General features: G+C 41.9%; 1 protein-coding gene across 1 annotated transcript in view; it reads right to left on the minus strand.

Annotated features, from left to right (window-relative positions):
* nsg2 (neuronal vesicle trafficking associated 2) overlaps positions 1 to 16,562 on the minus strand; it is a 39,022-nt gene extending 22,460 nt beyond the window's left edge. The window contains exons 1-3 of the mRNA XM_070983370.1: positions 16,190 to 16,562; positions 15,622 to 15,795; positions 3,475 to 3,585 (exon numbers count right to left, since the gene is read on the minus strand). Of these exons, the coding sequence (XP_070839471.1) occupies positions 3,475 to 3,585; positions 15,622 to 15,750 (240 nt within the window). The 5' untranslated portion in view covers positions 15,751 to 15,795; positions 16,190 to 16,562. The remainder of the gene's footprint in view (positions 1 to 3,474; positions 3,586 to 15,621; positions 15,796 to 16,189) is intronic.
* Between the last annotated feature and the right edge of the window lie 2,526 nt (positions 16,563 to 19,088).

The following is a 19,088-nucleotide window of genomic DNA, read 5'->3' on the forward strand; positions in this document are numbered from 1 at the left end:
GTCAAGCAAAGCGAGCGGTTCAGCTGAGCACCCCAAACCGACCGACATTGCACAAAATCGCACAGGCTGAAATGCATTTCTGCCTAACAAAAGCTGACATTGTGTGGCGAGCCAGAGATGACAGTAAAGTCTGCGGCAACATTTTGGGCCAACTGTGACGAGCAACAATCCCTCTAAAAAGTTGGCTCAGCATTGCTGCATGGCGATGTGCACAGTTTTGACACTGCATCCTGATTTGTGGGCCCTGCTGCAAGCATCAGCCTGTCGAGTGCATGCTGAAAGAGTGCTCCACCGATTTTACATTGCAAACCTTCTATTTAACATTGTTATTCATGATGGGCTGCTTAAAAAATGATGAGAAATATGCAGCAGAACCAAAGATATTGTCTTTTTTATTCCATAAAGTCTTCTTTGTTCAAAAACCTGGTGCCTACATTACCCACAATGCAACTCAACCACTAAAAGTTCAGTCAGAGGTTCAGGTGTATTATGCTAGTAACATCTATGTAGCCTTTTCTGCTCCATTTAGCCTATATTAAAATCAATAAAACACACACTCAACACCTGCACACCATTCTAATGTAGACAATATACACCATGAGATGATAAACATCAGAGATTTTATAACACAATTTATTCTGACATCGCTCTCCCTCTCATATAATCTGGTTGTATTAGGCAGCTCAGTGATGAAGTACCTGGATTGTTCAGGTATTAAATTCAACAGATTAAGTCAAAACAAACAACTCTCAATTAAATTTCCAGAAAATGTACCATATCATATGACTGTATATCTGTGTGCACACACACGGACACACACAGCCACTCCAGATAATTGCCCATTCAGATAATTGCTATGTCACTATGGAGAGGCAAACAGAGTTAGAAGCAGTCTTTGCTAAGACAACATAACTCCATTCAACAAGCTACTATAAAAGTAGTCTCCTCATACGTGACTCAGAAGTGTGAAAATTTACCGCTTGAAAAAAATTAGCCTGACTTACGTTTATCCAAAAGGGGGAAACAGCGCCACCAAAATCCTACTTGTGGCTAAAAATAGATTACAGCGCTAGTGATGAGACCCACCATAGAGAAAGAATGGAAAAAGTCAAGGGAGTTCAGCTCGACTTTTCTCAGTCCTCGCACAGGGAATGGGCTCTGGTGCAGCTGCACTGGTTGCTGTACATGTCAATATTGTAAATATCACTCCTATCCCTGCTTAACCTGTATAATGTAAAACATAGCTCATAAAAGGCTGGAGAACTTCATCCCCTTTATATGTCTGTTCATGAATTCATGAACCAAACAGGTATTTTCTCCACATAGAGGATACTTAACATGCTCGTCTGCTGCGTTTCCCTTTCCAAGAAACCGAGCTCATCGCATCGCTTTGGAGCGCTGAGAGGCCCAAGTGATGCAGTTTCCTACTTAACCTTGGCGACGGGCTCTGACACAACTCCACTGTAGCAGTGTGTGAATATGCTGCTCTGTGTGTGTGTGTGTGTGTGTGTGTGTGTGTGTGTGTGTGTGTGTGTGTGTGTGTGTGTGTGTGTGTGTGTGTGCCTCATCCAGACAGATTTCACAGCCTCTTTTGGTGTCTGATAGCTAATTCAGTTCTCCTTTGCTTTGAAGGATCTTTCAGGCCAGAGCTACACCTCTCATTTACGCTCAAGCTCGCTCTCCCCCGCTCTCTCTCTCATACACACACACACACACTTTTGCACACGTCTGCTTTAGCACTCTCTCTCCTCTCTCTTGCTCTCTTTCAGGGTTGCCATGGAGGGAGGTTTTCTTTGCTGCCATGACAACGTGACTTGTCTTTGGTCTCCCCTAACTACAGAAGAAAGGGACAGACAGCGCCTGGGTGATGTCGATGTTTTTGGAAAGGTAACTCAATGATTCTCACACACGCAGCTGAGGTCACCCGTCCTGCTCTTTAGGGGTGGAGGATTAGTGGTGGAAGAAGCACTCAGCTCCTTAAGTGAAAGCAGCAATGCAGCAATGTGAAAATACCCCAAGTAAACGTCCTACATTCAAGATGCTGCTAAAGAAAAAGTACAGATGTGACTGAGACGATGCGTTCATGTGCCAAAACAAATATGGACAATAATTGGACAATTGAAGGTGAGAAGATTTTGTTAAAAAAGCTTACTTTATGTTACTGGTACATCTCCCTCTGATGCCATCGGCATGTGATGTGATCGCAGCAACAGTGGTGTGTCAAGACTTTTTGGACTGGGGTGACCTGAGTCAGGCACTGACTTGCACGGTCGGTATGAAGTATGTGCATGTATACACACACACAGGTCTACTTTAAATGCTAATGTGACAGTATCTTAAGGATTCTTTTTTTTTCTTACATTACATTCATTTAACTGACACTTTCATCCAAAGTGACTTCCAACAAGTGCAGTTAAAAGATTTAAAAGATGAATAGCCCTACCACAAACAACAGAGCAGCAGCCAGCACACAAAGATAACATAAACCTCCAATATTTTATTGTTTAAGTGCTCAAAAAGAAATTACACCTCAAAAAACAGGCTTCCAAAGAAAACAAAGCATGTACAAAAACACTCATTTGTTCAAGCTAACGTTGCACCTGTCATTGAGCAGATAGCCAGTCCTACCATCAGATAATATGGCGGTGCTTGGGGTGGCCTGTGCCACCGTCCGGGGCACATTTCTGGGCAGCGGCCAGACCTGAAGTCTTGTAATCTTGCATATTACTCACTAATCACTGGGACAGACCCAGTACAACTTGGTCAGATCAGTTGCAATGTGTGTCCCTGCCTTTAGACACAGTGAGGCAGTTTTGTCCAGTGGTTTCCAGCAGAGGGGTCAGGCCACACCTAAGGGTCACTTGATAAATCCGAGGGGTCGTGAGAAGATTAATGGGGCTTTAATGGGGAAGTTCTGTTGTTTTCATTTCTTTAAGTGCAGTTCTTGACTAAACCTGCTTGCATCCATGTGTGTGAGAGATGTAGAACAGCCTGGTGTTCATGTCTGCATGAGATGATCATATTATCAATTCTTCCATTTGTTTGTCTGCAGGCCTGCTCGCATCTCTATGTTTTTACGCAGCAAGCTGTCGGAGTCAATTGAAAGGGTATTCCAAAGCCAAACTGGCAGTTCAACCTGGTCACAGTGATTTAATTTTAGTAAGCCGAGGGGAAATGTCAGATGAATAAATATCCTGCTTCTAATTAGAGCCAAATATTACCTCAACCCACACACAGGAAATGTTCCCCTTGGACTGCCATTATACGTTTGAACCACAGATCAAGTACAGTATGTTAGAACGTTTTCCTCTCCCGATCCCTAAACCAAAGGTGTCCATTGCAAACACCAAGCTGATACTCGTGCTGAATGAATTCGACTAACAGTGGAAAAACAGAAATAAGGACAGAATCAGTGCAGATTCTGATCCAGCGTACTGGATCAGTACATCCCTTGTTTTCATGACAAACTCTTACCTTAAGTCTCTCAGACACCCCGTCAGTGAAGCTGATGGTGAACTCCTCCACCTTGGGAACCTTCAGCCTCTTCTTCTCTGTCTGGTACTCCGTGCGAGTTTTCACCACCACCTGGAGGAGAGAAAAGCCATTAAAGCAGTGAAATACTCAGAGATGCTAAAGAAAAATAAGGACACCGCAAAGATCTTAGCACCCATCAACACAGGAAGTCTCTGCATGTCTTCTGAGGTGTTTGACAGTATTATAGACATGCAGACTTCTCTAGGGCATTAGGTTTTATATTTGCAGATACTCAACTGTGCTTTTTTTTTTTTTTTTTTTAAATGGAATAAAAATGTGTTTACTGCTCCCTCTGAAAACTTGATATGCACAGCCAAAGAGATCCTGAGCCATATGGGACACTGACAGCACATGAGGAGGTCAGCAATCTTTCCACAGTATTATATTCCGATAAAGCAGAAATGCCATAAAAAAGTAATTTAGAAAAGAAAGGTTGAGATGAGAGCTCAATACACCAAGGTGTAAGTAAGGATGGAGGGATAGATGAAAATGTAGGTTGCTATTGGATGCGGAATCTGGAAAAGCATAATGCACAGATAACACATATAATAGCAAAACTGTCGATATGAAGTATCAGTGCAGCAGAGAGTGATAGCAGTGAATTCATGGGCTCCTCTTTTATTTTGGCACAGGATCAAACAAAGATAAATTACACCCAATGGCCAACACAGCTAGAAACCTTCCTGCTAGACACACCGGGGCCGGGCATCTGTTAGAGCTCTACTGTAAGTTAATAAGGTCTGGTGCCCAGAATCCAAGACCCCCAATCTGAAGGGAAAACACTGTGCTTTGTGCCGGCAGCTAGATGGAAAAACAGAGCCAGGGCAGAACAGCTCTGCCCCAGTACTGTCAGTCTAATACTCCTCAAGCAAACAGGTTTAGAGGGCTAAGAGGGACACAGGGGAAAGAGACAGTGAGGCTCCCAACTCTTACAGTTGTCTACTTTTTACTCTCAGTTGTAGGAGGTACTGGTGCAAATGCTGAAGGTGGGGAAGGGTGATGGGATTTCTTGATTAACTTAGCTACAGAAGAGCAAGGTGTCAACCTCCAGTCCCTGCATTGAATGATCCCACATGTTGTAAACATGCCAACAGTTTAGCCAAGTTATATAAACATAATTTTTTTCCATACATATCCCTCATTGCTCCAGAATTTTCTTTTTCTCTGTTAACTCAATCAGTGCAATGTTTTCATTACCAGCTGGAATAATGGTCAAAATTACCAAAGTAAGACCCAAGTTTAATAAACAGGAATCATCCTTTAATTCTGCACAATGGCCATCAGTCCAAGCCATCAGGTGGACACCATATGCATTTCATGATGCATATAGTGTCCATTTCAAGAGACCTCACATAATATTTCTGATGCAATGGATGAGTCTGTAAATACATTTTGCATAAAAATGAAACTGCATAATTCGTGCCCACTAGCCCCAATTAGCGCATAACTTCAGTTAGCGTGTTGCACAGCAGAATTATTCATTCACGTCAACAAGAGATGAACAATCCAGGAGCTCTTCCATAGCTTTCATGTCTAATATTAAATGTAACTGACTTTTGAGCACAATCCACATTAAAATACAAATCCTTAACCCTAAAAAAACCTTCATTAACATGTCTTCTCAGGTTTAGCGTTAGCTCCTCTTTTGTGGCACTGACTTAGCTGAACAAAAGAATTGCTTTTACCAGGTCTCACCTTATCACTGCACAGAGAAAGTGTCCCTGCTGTTTTGTGCATTCACTGTATATTAATGTGCAGCAGAGGACGGGGCAGACGCAGGGAAACGTGTACAAATGACAAGGCAGAGGAGAGGCTGGACGGACAGAAAGAGAACAATGTCTCTGTGTCCTTGTGGCTAATTGTGCAGCTTCTGAGCTGCTCTCCGTCACTTTGAGACAAAGCCAGAAACCGCTGCGCACACAAACTGGCTCCACTATCTGAATAACAACTCTGTCAGTTGGCTGTAGAAAGCTCTTATCTAAGAGTTGAAGGCTGCAGTAGGTATACAGACTACAGTGTATTTGATTGGACCCCTGAGGCTCTGGCGCCCCGTGGCGTGCAGCGTGGCAACACCCGACGTCAGGCTTGTCATAGTGGTAACTAATGTCTTAATTTTGCCTCAACTTTCTCATTCTCTGACTCATTTCACAATAACGTGCAGAGGGGCCTCTAGGTTGAAACACAGCAGCGCTTTATGTTGCTTCATTACTCTCACCCCTCCTGCACCGCTCACTCCTTTATTTCATATTACCCGATGAAGTGGCGATCAATCAACATTGGCTCATTTACACAGCCCCTTAGCTATCAGCAGCTCATACAAAATCTACTGAACAAAGCACCGCCGTCTCTGATTAGACAAGTCCACATATTTCTGGGAAACCATTAATATATGAACAATTAAATGTTGTTTAACAAAGCTTGATGTTAAGAAAAAAACTATAAATGATGCAGCCATGAACAGTCGTGACAGAATCAATGAAAATATAATTACATCTTGCTTTCTTATTATTCCGCAGGGGTGGAATAATAATCATTTTTCATTTTCTCTTGAGAACCTATTAATGTGCATTTAAGTGCTTATGTGTAGTTTCTTTTTTGGCCACACCACTTCCATTGACGTGAAATGTTGTATTGGCATTCACCGCCCCCCTGATGATGAATCTGAGCTGCTTTGGTGATTTCCCAATTTTTCCATCACCAAGAGGTTGATATTTTTGGTTTTAAGTGGAATATCTTAACAACTATCAAGTGTGTTGCCATGAAATTTTGTGCAGACATTCATAATTCCCAGAAGCTCCACCAAGAACCAAGATCCCATTGATGTTGGTGATCCCCTGACTTTCCCCCTGGCACAACCAGCAAATTGACAGTGTTGGCTCAGAGTGACTCTTGGCAACTGTTAGAAGGATTGTCATGAAATGAATGGCACAGGATAAATTGGGTAACACTTTGTAATAAAGCCAGTGATTTGTGATTGTGATTTAATAATTACACTACCAGTTCCTACTGGTACTTAAATGTCCTCTAGATTAACAAGCACTTCTGTTGGGGAAAGCTTATCTAATAAAGGGCAAAAGTATTTGCGTTTATTGTGATTTGATCTATTAGAATGAGAGACAGCGCCTACACTTGTCAATCCAAAGAACATAAGCTGGTAGGGTAAATTAACTAAGCAGTGGGATGGCGGTTAACCTGTTAAATCTCCTGTAAGTACGCAGCTGTACTGCATTGACAAGTCCCTCATTATTCCAAGATTTGCACCCTTTTTTCTTCAACCTTCCCCCAAAACTCTAGCGTTTCAAGACATTGTCCCAAAACCCCATTTTGTCATCTTGCCATTTTGGCATAGTTAAAGTCAAAATATGTAAAACCTTAATTTATTTTGCAGAATATCAGTGTTGGTAACACCAACCTTCAGCTTGGTTTCCAGGTAGTGTACCCCTAACCTGATGCACCAGATGGTTTGTCACACAGCACGTCTGGGAAGTCGAACAGGGAAAATTTGGAAAAAGGCAGATGCTTTCAAAAAATACTTGGCAGGTGATTGGATGAACCATCTGTCTATCACCACCCATCACAGGCTAACTTTAACCAATCAGATCACTGAACCATATGGCGCAGTAGGAGAGTGAAACTCTTACAAAGCCAGCCGGGAGAAGTCACGCTGTCGTCACACCTAAACCACACTTGTGGCTGCCAGCAGTTCCTCATAGGACGCTGATTGGTCCAATCCACCACAGGCACATGGCTCGAAGCCTGGCAAGATGGATTCTCAGCCCACATGATCTTATTTGATTTTGTGATCTTGTTTGATTTCGTGATCTCACAGATCCAGCTGCCTCGCAAGGTATCTGCACATTGCAGGTACCCAGTATTTATAACGATACATAGAGTACAATTGTTTTCTCCTTGTTACAAGCTTTTTCCTCAAACTCTTGTTTTCTTCCAGTATACCTATATTTATGAACCAGTGGGAACCGCTAAATTAGATTGCAGTAACTAACCAAAGTGTTACCATGAGTTGTAATAACTCTTGCAATTTGGTTTGCTTTTATACGAGCGTAACAGCCTCGTATCAAGACTTCAGAGCTGTTTTAATTCAGACCTCTTCGCTTACTGTGACCTTTTAATGTGTCAATAAGACTGACAGGGATTTCTACATCAGTAACAAGAAGCTAAATGATTCCAGCACATGAACAAACACAACCACTGCTGCAATTTCCTGTCAGAATCTATATACAGACATTCAATTAGTCATGTGTACTTTATCCAAATGTCTTGATTCACTGTGACCTTTTAATATCTCCATGACTGACACAGAGCCACTTTCAGATCTATAATAGAGCTCCGCAGTTTATTTCTGAGTGGTGAAATGACTGCTGCCACACTCACTGCTGCTGGATGTTTGTTTTTTTTTAAGTCAACAGTCAGGGTTTGATATATGTTTTATTTTATTTAAAAGCACTTCAGAGCTTTTTAAGTTGTAGTTTTTATATTTGAGTGTATGAACAAGACTTTGAATGGAACACGTAGAAGTACAGAAAAGTACATTTCAGAAAAGACAGTTTCAGTTCGTCAACTCAGCCTCTCTCTCTCTCTCTCTCTCTCTCTCTCTCTCTCTCTCTCTCTCTCTCTCCCCCCACCTCTTAGTATTTTTTAGATGTGATATTCCCTGTGGAAAAGCTGTCAAAACTTTTCATTTCTCGCCACCTTTCTCAGTATGTTATTCCTCAGACCTGTTATCACTGTGATTGCTGTTTCATTTTTCATCCCCAAAGACTGAGCTGCGGGAGAATTGGTCTTTGGTGAAGTTTCAGTGTTGAAGGCAGTTGCAGACATTTTTTTGAAATGCTTGATTCTAGTCTTTGCTCGTGAATAAAACAGTGAATGAAATCCACATAAAAAAGCAGGGGGGGATCCATCCTTGTGGAAGCTCTGTACAACATGAGCTCTACCAGGATGAAGTGACGATCAAATGTGATTAATGTTGAATCAACTCTTCTTTTAGTGTTTGGGCATTTGCTTGATTTGAATCAGACACCTCTGCAGACACAAAACACCAGTGAAAAGTGATGCTGAAATAAGATGTGCACTATTTGGAAATCTGAGTCCTGTTGTTGGATGGACCTAGTCAGACATTTAAAGTACAGTTTTCCAGAAATCTTTACTTAAAACCCCAACTGCAAAAAAACACTGTGTAAAACAGAAATAAAACAGGATGTGGTCATTTGCTAATCATTACTGACATATACTAATTAAATTGAAAACAGTACAAAGACAATATATTTCATGTCTGACCTCATCCACTTCATTGATTTTTGTAAGTATATGTTTATTCTAAATTTGATGCAGCAGCACATCTCAAACAAGTTGGGACAGGAGCAGCAGGTAAACAGGTTCATTGGTAACAGGCGATAGTATCATGACTGGGTATGAAAGGGGCACTCTGGAAAGGCTCAGTCGTTCACAAGCAAGGGTGGAGCGAGGTTCACCACTTTGTGAACACATGATTGTAAAATATTACAACATGGGCTCGGGAACACTTTGCAAGACCGTTGTCGGTAAACACAGTTCATTTGCAGACGAATACATTCTGTTTCTGTTTTACACAGCATCCCAACTTTTTTAGAATTGGGGTTGCCATTTCAGAGGACATAATTTTTCCAATAACATGGAGTTAATCAAATCAATAAATCTAAAATAACAGATTTTGTGATCACTTGGGGACAGCAGAAACAAGCTGTAAACACAACATGGACATTATCATTATTTTAAGTTTTGGAGCATACAGTTGCTATTTAATTATCAAGCAGGTACAAAGCAACATTAGCATTCATTTGGAGTTATGTTTTTGGCTGCTTGACATACTTGATATTCATATTCCTTTTCACTCCATTTTTGGTCTCCTCCAACTCAAAATAAGGCAAATATCTGGCCCTAGCTGCTCAATACTCCACTGTGTTCACCAGCTGGTTGCTAATTGTGTGTCTGCCGTTTAGCGTTGCAGAGGTAGCGCAGAGTGGCTTTTTAGAGCTGTTTTGCTGAAAGAAAATGACACTGGAACCAAAACAATGAGCTGAAAGACACTAAAGGGCTCAGTAGCGCTGAGAAGAACTCAAGAGTGATAATTACTACAAGCAACACTTTTCACATACATGTGGTAATTTGATCCATTGTTATCATAGAAATATTGATTAAAGCAGTTTAAACCATTACAAATAAACCAGTCACTAAGCTCTCTCCTGAAACCCACTGCTGGTCTCTCAGGCAGAGCTGCCCTCTTCATCCAGGTAAGTAAGAGCAGTTATTTGCATTCCCCTGGCATCCGAGGCATGAATCGATCTCTATCTACACAGCTAGAATAAAAACCAGCAGGGCTCAGAGTCCTGAGGACAGCGACTGACAACCACTGGGCCAGCCTGCATGCAGCACTGCAGTACTGTTGGATTTCACAGCATACAGTATGCAGGGGCCCCAAGTGGCTGTAAGACTATGAAATATATAGTTTTTCATTACACTTCATTTACATACAAAATATATCATTATGTTCCTACTAGTTCTTTCTACTTGTGTTTGTTTCTTGCAAATTTATGGAAAGAATGTGCTTAATTTTGCTGGAAACTCATTTCCATGCATGATGCAGTATTCGTTATTAAACTGACTTATTACTTGTTGATCAGACTTTAACTTTGAAAATCTACTTTAATTAACAATAGTAATTAGAGCTGAAACGATTAGTCAATCAGCAGGAAATTTTTTAGAGTTTAATGATAACTGTCCAAGTCGCTATTCATGCATTCAAACACTGGTTCCAGCTAGTCAGTCTACTGTGAGGCTTGGCTGCGTTTCTCTCTTTTGAGTGATAGAGGACTGAATGTTTTTGACTTCTGGACTGTTAGCACTGTGGAGATGCTACCTTGGGATCTGTGACGTGTATTTTTCACCATTTTCTGTTGTAATCCCTGTAGGGTTAATGTTGACCAGAGCTGCCCAATGTTGGCCTACCATCAGGTCTGACTTGGCCCAACAGATGTTTCTAGCAAGAAAAAAAAAAAAAAAAACAAACTTTCAAACTCAGTTTAAAAACATTTATGCTGTTTAACTTTGAGTGAAGAAAAATGCTCTTTAAATACGCAGGATCCCTAATTATTAATTATTTTTCATAATCTGAGCATGGCAGGGTAGCAGAGGTCACTTGGGATCCATGGGAAAAGGTTTGGGCAACCCCTGATATAGAGTGTAGATTTGTTGATTTAATATCAAATGTAAGATGAATATGAATTGCATATAAAAATAGCTTTGCAATACCTGTTGACAAAGCCTAACCTTTGCCTGTGCAGACTTTCCTTTACATAAGAAAACTGACTCATTATCATAATACCTTTATTTGCCTTCAGAGGTCACAGCCAGATAAATTAGAAAATAGGTTATGTGTAATTTGCAATCATTTGTCAAATTAAACTTAGATGATAGTTTATCGATCCATGACTGACTTAACATGCTGACTGAGGACTCCTGCCCCCAGGAATTCCTCCTTAATTCATGAGGATAAGAACACACAGCCATAAGGATTGAATGAGACTTAAAAAGCTACTCCACAGAAGCTGAGGACAGGACCAAGGAAAGGATGGGGGTGCGTAAGGAGACATGTTGGACAGATGTCATAGCCTTTGAAGCAGGTCTTTGTACCTGAGCTTTGATCTCACAGAAACAACAAACGGGAAGAAAAGATCTGTCTGTCTTTCTGTCTGTGAGTCAAACTGTCTCTACGTCTCCTCACCCTCCTCTGGTTGGTGCTTTTTTTTTCACCAGCAATCCAATCAAGATATTGGTGACCCTGCAGTGGCTGTGACGCGTCCCTGCCTGGATGGAATCAAATCTAATACCTCTCTAATGCCTCAGCCTCTGTTGGCCACAGCAACATTGTTATGTGGGTTTGTGTGTGTGTGTGTTTGTACGTGTATGAACTTCAATGTGACTGCACCCCGCCCCTGCAAATATCCCTGGGTAACCCTGCAGTCGGGGAGGTCACACAGTCATCAGGCAGGATCAGGGTGAAAACAGCTGGGGTCGGCTCTGTAAAGCTGCTCAGAACAGCGCTGCTGATCTGGGGTACTAGTCGGGTCACGTGACCCAATAAACCTTGCTTTAGCTTTAAACGACGCAGAGAGCAAAGCTGCTCTCAGATCAGATTCTGAAAGGCTGATGAAAGCTGATTAACAGTGAACTCTTTCTGGGTGGGGCGGCTGGCAAAAACAACAAACTTAAATTGAGCGAGATTATAGAGATTTTCATTACAAAGGTATTATTGGTGTACCATATTTTTAGGCTTAGAGATAGATATCCACACAAAGGTATGGCCTCCTACAACACTGTCACTGTCCTTAAAACAGCAAACAGTGACAACAATGACAGTTATCACCTGAGTTTAAGCTCATTGTTCAGCTCTCCAGCTGCAACTTCACTGATTCGGTTGACTCTCACAGCTCTCACAGCATCATTTTCACCTACAGGTGCAGCTGATGTCCGCAAAAAAAGCTTCAAAAACGCACTGTACACGACCTGCTCACCACCACACAGCAGACACAGTTAGAGAGGGCTGGTGAACATTTAGCAGCTAAAGAGCCAGATATTTCACTCAGGAGCTGGTAGAGACCAAAAACAGAGCTAAAAGAGCGAAGATATTTGCCAGTTAATCAGCCATACAGTATATTGGCCAATGTTAGGTGTAGAGAAAATTAATGTCTGCAGCTATTGTGAATACAATACAGTTGCTTATTCGTAAATAAGCAGCTGTTTGCTTACCATGTCATACAAAAATCAGTTATTGCAGATTTACGGGTTCTAACTTTAAAGCAGAATAATTCTGCTTTAAAGTTAGAACCTGTAAATGAAGCGTTGCTGAAAACTAGCGTTACATGGCGCTTTAAAAGGACAGAAGCGTGTGATCATACAGTGTAGGATAAAGTACACTGTGCAGAATTTCCATTAAATGAACAGTGATAGCCATCATCAACACTTCCCACGCACTGACATCTAATTACAGATTTCATTATTATTTCTCTTGGCCTCTCTCGTGTTCATGCATCACTTGCCAGGAAAACAAATTCTCGCACTTGCAGCTGGAGACACATTCAAAGATTTAGCAGCAAATTGACCTTTAAAACTCCCACACTGTCCCATGTAAAAACAAATGGACCCATCTGCATTTGCATAATGATATATATAAAAAAAAGACATTTTTGCTTAATGCCTCTAAGTGTGCACAACTTAAACCAGCTTATGCAGTGGCTGAACTAACAATTTCTCAGTGCTGCGTGCAAGTGAGCAGCATACCAAATCTGCATCAGCTGTCAGCGAGTGTACCCGAAAGCAACAAGCAACAGCGATCTTCGTGCCTGCGCCTCCTGAGGCATGTAAAAATTCACTGATAGTCAACCAAACAGCGGCTTTCTTCTCTGACCTCTCCTCCTTTTAAATGTCAGCGACAGTAACTCAGTGCTGTATCGCAGCGGCTCACACTCCAGCCAGGTTATTCTCTCTGTCTCTCTATCTGTTCCGGTGATCAGTAAACCCACTTGAGCAATCGCACGGTGTGATTGCAATGCCAACGTATGTGTGTGTGTATGTGTGCTACAATCTTAACACAGCAGAAGCTTTGACCACAGTGTGCAGGCATGTCCTCGAGTGTGGTGGGACTGATTAAATCAGTGTAGGATAACTGACAGCTCTGTGTCATGTTCAGAACTGGTGGCTGCTGACAGAAAGGACTCGTCACTCACATGGCTGCATCGGACACACGCCCGCAGAATGCACGTAGAGGCTCGTAGTGAATGAAAGTGCATGCATGCCCTCCTGTGTGTTCTGCTGTGTGATGTGAGTGCGGCGAATGACAAGTCTCTCCAGTTAGCTGGTATATGAAATGGAAAGAGATTGTGCCTCCCTCAGCAGTATGCACAGCGAGGGCTCGGGCTGTATTGTGCATTTCCGTCTGCTGCAGCACATATGGACGTCCATTTTTGGTATGTTTTTTTAGACTTTTCTGTAAACTGCTGACAATAAAACAGCTTGAGGAGACACCCATCATGTGTCATGTGGCACCTGCTCTTATTAAAGGCATACAGTAAATTCTCATGCTTTTTAAAGGCCTGGTTGGGTCCATAGTTCTTGGACCTTGGACACAATGATATAAAAGGCTCATGCACTTTAACTGTCCGCTATTTAAAGGCTCTAAACATCATCTTTACTTCCTTCATGAGATGTTTTTCATGGATCAGCGGGGTGGGGTTTGTTTAAAAACGAATGAATGCGGTAGTAATGGTGCAATTTATGCAATTTCTCATTATCACTTATCTATAAGTCATTTTTTAATCAGGATATTGATCATTACACACTGGGAATTTGTGATTGGCGTTTCGCACTATTATCTCGCACAAATACTTTAAGCAGCTTGTTTTGTCAGAAAAACATGCTTATTCGCTATCTTGCTGAGAGACAGATGAAAAGACTGATATCGCCCATGTCTGTACAGTAAAAGGAGCGATTAGCTTAGCATCAAGACAGGAACCAAAGGGAAACAGCTAGCCCATGTACCAGCATCTCTAACGTTACATCTGTTTGTTTAATCTTCAAAAACCAAAGTAAAAACAACATGGTTGGGTTTTACAGGAGGCTCTGTGCTGTTTCTTGGCAGTGACTTCCTTGTGAACATATAACAATATAATTATTGAGCTTTAGAGGCGCTGGTAGAGACGTGCTAGCTGTTTCAACCTGCTGTGTGCTAAGCTAGCCACCGGCTGCTCGTAGCCTCTCTGTATAATTACTGTACAGGCATGAGATTGGTATCAATCTTCTCATCTGATTCTCAAAAAGAAAGTGAGTAAACACATTTGCCAAAATGTCAAACTATTCTATAAAATTCGCAAAAATCTCACATTTGAGGAGCTGGAATCACAGAATGTTTGGTGTTTCTGCTCTGAAAATAGTTCAAATAGTCAATTCATTGAATAATAATTTCATCACTGTTGTTAAAACTTTGTTCATGCCTGTTTGTGTGGGATGATGTCCTCATTAGTATTCCAGAGAGTGACAGTTTTCCATGAAGTTAAACCAGTACCTGTTTCATGTGACATATCAAATGTCAGATCTCAAGTTTTCACTGAATACTTGAGTCTGAGTTATTCCCATGAAATTAGATATAAAGCTGATCGTTAACCAAGTCAGGGTAATTGTGAGGGTAAAGCTCGCTAGCTATTAAACAGTATTCCTGTTTAAAACTGACCTGATTGTCCTGTTCGTCCCCATCAGGCGGAGTATATGTTCTTATCACACATATGACAGTAATCCTTCTGGTGCCTAATAAGATGAGAGCTCATTCACTGGTCCAATGATTTTCTGATGCGTTTTGTCTTTCATCTCAGAGTTCTACAATAAGTCATTGATCAGTGGTTCAGGACAGAAGTATGGATTCACATAGCGGCAAAATGAAATCATCACACAATAGCTGTTGCGCCTCAATCGATGCATAACAAAGCTCTCGCATGTGCGAGGAGCGCCTATGAGCTTGCCTATTGTCTAATTCCATTAATTTTCATAATGTGCAATCAGTGCAGCTCTCTGTCCCGACCCCATAGAAGCACCAATCAGCTCTCCATGTTGCACTGCCACCATGGTAACTGGATTAACGAGCGGCGGTTCGGTTACTATGGGATGTCGAGATGATAAATGACAGTCTGTCTGGCACCAAATCTGTATCCTAATCTCAGCTGGAAAACAAAGGACATGGCTGGGAGACAGCTGAGAGGACTGAACGTGCGAATGAATGAAAGGGCACAGATGTGTGTGTGTGTGTGTGTGTGTGTGTGTGTGTGTGTGTGTGTGTGTGTGTGTGTGTGTGTGTGTGTGTGTGTAAATGTGTGTGTTGGGAGGTTTATTCAGACAAGAGGGTCTGAGGACAACGTAGGTCAACAGCACTGAGTTAACAGAAACAGAAGGAGATTGGGAAAAGCAGACAGACACCCAAACAAGCAGGAAAACTCTGTCCTCCGCACACACACGGACACACACTCTCGGGCTGCAGTCTCTCACCTTGTCAGGTGCTTGGCTCTGGAGGCTGCCAACATCCAGCGGAGTGATGAGGGGCACATTCTGAAAGCCGTCCTCCACGCTCACAGGTTTGGCCCCTTTGTCTTGAAGATTACTCCCTAGTTTCACCATCTTTCACCGCCCTTATATATTCCCTTATTTCCCTGAAGACTGCTCCTGAATAGAGGAGGTGTTGAAAAAAGGATGGTTTTACCTTACAGCGTTTCAGATCAATGAAACCTGCCAGATTGTTTGATGAGGATTCCAGTGTGACAGGAGATTAAATATTGATGAGATTTTGACTTGATTGTAGCCTTTAAGTACACAATACATAGGAATAAATGTTCTATAACGACTTTTTGTTGAGAGATATGAGAATTTAATTCGCATGTGATCAATTAGTCAATGATTAGTAAAACACTCAAAAGAAAGCTCATCTTGTTTGCATTCGGGTTCAGGAAAGCAATGAAAAAAAAAAAAAAAACAGCGGCCAAAAGCGTCATCCCTTTTCTCCATCACAAGAAAACAACACATGTAAGCCCCAAGAAAAGCAGTAAAAGCAGTAACTTACAGCTGGTCGTCCTTGTCCGTCCGCTTCCTCTGTGCTGCGGCAGGGTTTGTGTGGACAGAGGCGGAGGGAAGCGCAGATGAGGAGCAGGTGAGGCTGGAGGCTGCGCTGCGGTGTCGCTGCTGCTGATGCTGCGGGAAAGCAACGCTGCACCGCCGGAGAAAAACTGGATGTCTGGCGGCAGGTTTCCAACCAGCAGGCAGCCCAACCCCCTAATCCAAACACAGCCTCTCCTTCACCGCTCTGCTACACTCAGCCGCTGGAGCTGCCACTAGGGGGATTTTTTTTTTCTTTCCTTTTGGGAGTCTCGTTTGTTTGGCCAAAGTGGAAGCTGAATTAATGCTGCCTTTCATGGCTGCTTGTAAACTCGATATCCGAGCTGAGAGGGTGGAAGCATTATCCAGCTGAATAATACTTAAGGTGAAGGTAAATGATTTTTTTCCACAGTTTAGGCCCCGCTGCGAGGGCATTTTTTAATACTTGATAGCAAATTTCAGCACGAATCTTGAAAAAAAAAAACAAAAAAAAAAAACATTCAATTATTTTATCCCCAAACGATCAGGTTAATGATTCAAAATCAATCATCTGCGCTTCCTGAATGTCACATCTCAGCATAATGTTCACACTTTTCCAGCTGTAAATTTGAAGGGAAAAACAATCCTGGGAATACAGATTAGACTTTTTCTACGGTACTTGAAAGCAGCACAAACAATGTGTGGGTCAAATTGATTCTTTTGGTCCTACAGCTCCATCTAGTGGTTCAACGAATAACACGCAGTTAGATTTGAGGGAAGTGGCGCGAGTAAAAAAAATAAAATAAAAATACATCAATTATCCGACTGTCGGCGTGTGAAAGCACTTAAAATATAGGTTTACTATGGTTAAGTTGTTTCTCTGAAGTAATTATTAGGAAATTAAAAGGATCTGACAAATTAATCATCCATAAAAGCAAATGAGATAAGCTCAAATAATATATATAAAAAAACAATAAGTAAATGCAGCATTACCCAAAAAAAGCTAATTCAAAAGATATGTTGCAAAAGGAAATTGAAATGAAATGATAATAGAAGCATGAATAATTTCTTCAGGTAGCTTATGTCCCCTGACGCAGACGACTCGGTCACCATGATCCTTCAGCATGGTGCCTGAAACAAATTGAATGGTGTTTCTGCACAGTGTCAAGGTGCACTCTTCAAGAGGCCCCTATGCTCACCAGATGTCTCTTCCAGTCGGATTAGATCCTTCAGCTGTTTAACATAAGCTCTGTGAAATACGTGAAGGATAAGGCTCTGAATAAACTCATTCAAAGCTCTTACAACCCCTGCTTACTTGCCTTGGTGGACCTGCTTACCATGCTTCCATCTTATCTTCCCTGTGCCTGAACCATCACCCCTTCTGACTGCCCTCCTGGACATCAAAAACATTTGCATGCACCTGGAAAGGTCGTTTTCTACTGTACTTTATTACCATCTCAAAGCTGTGTCATATAGCCTGCATTTTATATAGCAGCAACATCTTACTTCAGCAAATGATCATCAGTTTTGAAAGAACATGGTTCTGTACATTCAAAGAGCTCTGCTGCTTAATGAAATATGTATTTGCCAGCATGTTGACTTTGGTCTCAGTGAGTCATCATCACACTTAACAGTGCAAGATGTAACCATTGGGTGGTGTTACTGAGCTGCTGGTCAGTTTGCTCAGTTTTTCCAGGAATCTGAGGAAACAACACATGACCCAGTCAGCACTCCCTCTTTGACCGGTAGACAGCATGTCATGTTTTCATGGATCCACAAAGTGAATGTGTGATTTGCGCATGAGCCTTAAATTGAGGGTTTTATCATGAGTAGCTGTGCAGAAGTCCTTCAAGTGCTTTACCCCAATCAGTGGACAACACACACTCTCGTTTAACACAACAAATATGACCTGAAAAGGTGGGAAAGCTGGGAAGGATGAACGCTCAGGTCAATAATATCTGAGGCGTATTAGCTATAAGCTCAGCCAAACCAATTAAAACAGATGACACATCTGACCCAGGCTTTCAGAACATACTGGTATCCCACCAAAGCAGCTTTTATTTATACAGCCCAATACCACAAGTCACATATTTGCCTCAAGGGGCTTTACAATCTGCACAGCATATGACTCACCCTCTAGCTTTAGACCCCTGATCTAAGATTTCATTTAAGTCCATTAAAGAGTCATTCCACCCCAAAGTGTGCAGGCAGTGGTGCGTTATTTTTCTACCATTTTCTCTGTAAAAAGGCAAATAGTGTCTGCTGAACTGGACCAGAATTAACTGGTTGTATAATCGAGTGTCTGGACAGTTACTAACTCAGTGGATTTATTGTTGAAGAGCATCTTTGCATCTACTGACTTTTTCCTGACTGTCAGTGGTTTAACTTCTCAAACTGCTGCAGTGATAGAGAAGTTCACTCCAGGGTGTGGTTAGGACGTTGATCTTCAATGAATTACCAAACACCTGCACCAGTGCCAGGAGTTATTGTTGGCGGTTCTAAAGGTAATCTGCAGTAGTTTTGATTTCTAAGGTCAAATATTTGACATCTCAACTTCGGAGGATGACAGCTATGAACATGTGGAGGGTTTGTCTGATGTGCAGTCAGAGCTGAATGTTCATGTTCGTGCACATTACAATACACAATGCAGCCAAACTGTGATTACAGCAGAAAGTCAGTGAGCAGTTAGTAAGACTATGAGGGCTTTTCCATTGGCACTTTTGACCGCGCCCAGTCAAACCATGCCGCATTGATTTGCGTTTCCATTACCAGTTTAAACGCAACCGGTTGTGCCAAGCCACACCCAATATGGACCGTCTCCAGAGTCGGGTCAAAGCACGCCCAACCGCCTCCAAGCAAGTTGCGGTGACGTCAGACAGACTTTGTCA

This window comes from Chaetodon trifascialis, chromosome 16 (genome assembly GCF_039877785.1).
Source record: "Chaetodon trifascialis isolate fChaTrf1 chromosome 16, fChaTrf1.hap1, whole genome shotgun sequence".
NCBI lineage: Eukaryota > Metazoa > Chordata > Actinopteri > Chaetodontiformes > Chaetodontidae > Chaetodon > Chaetodon trifascialis.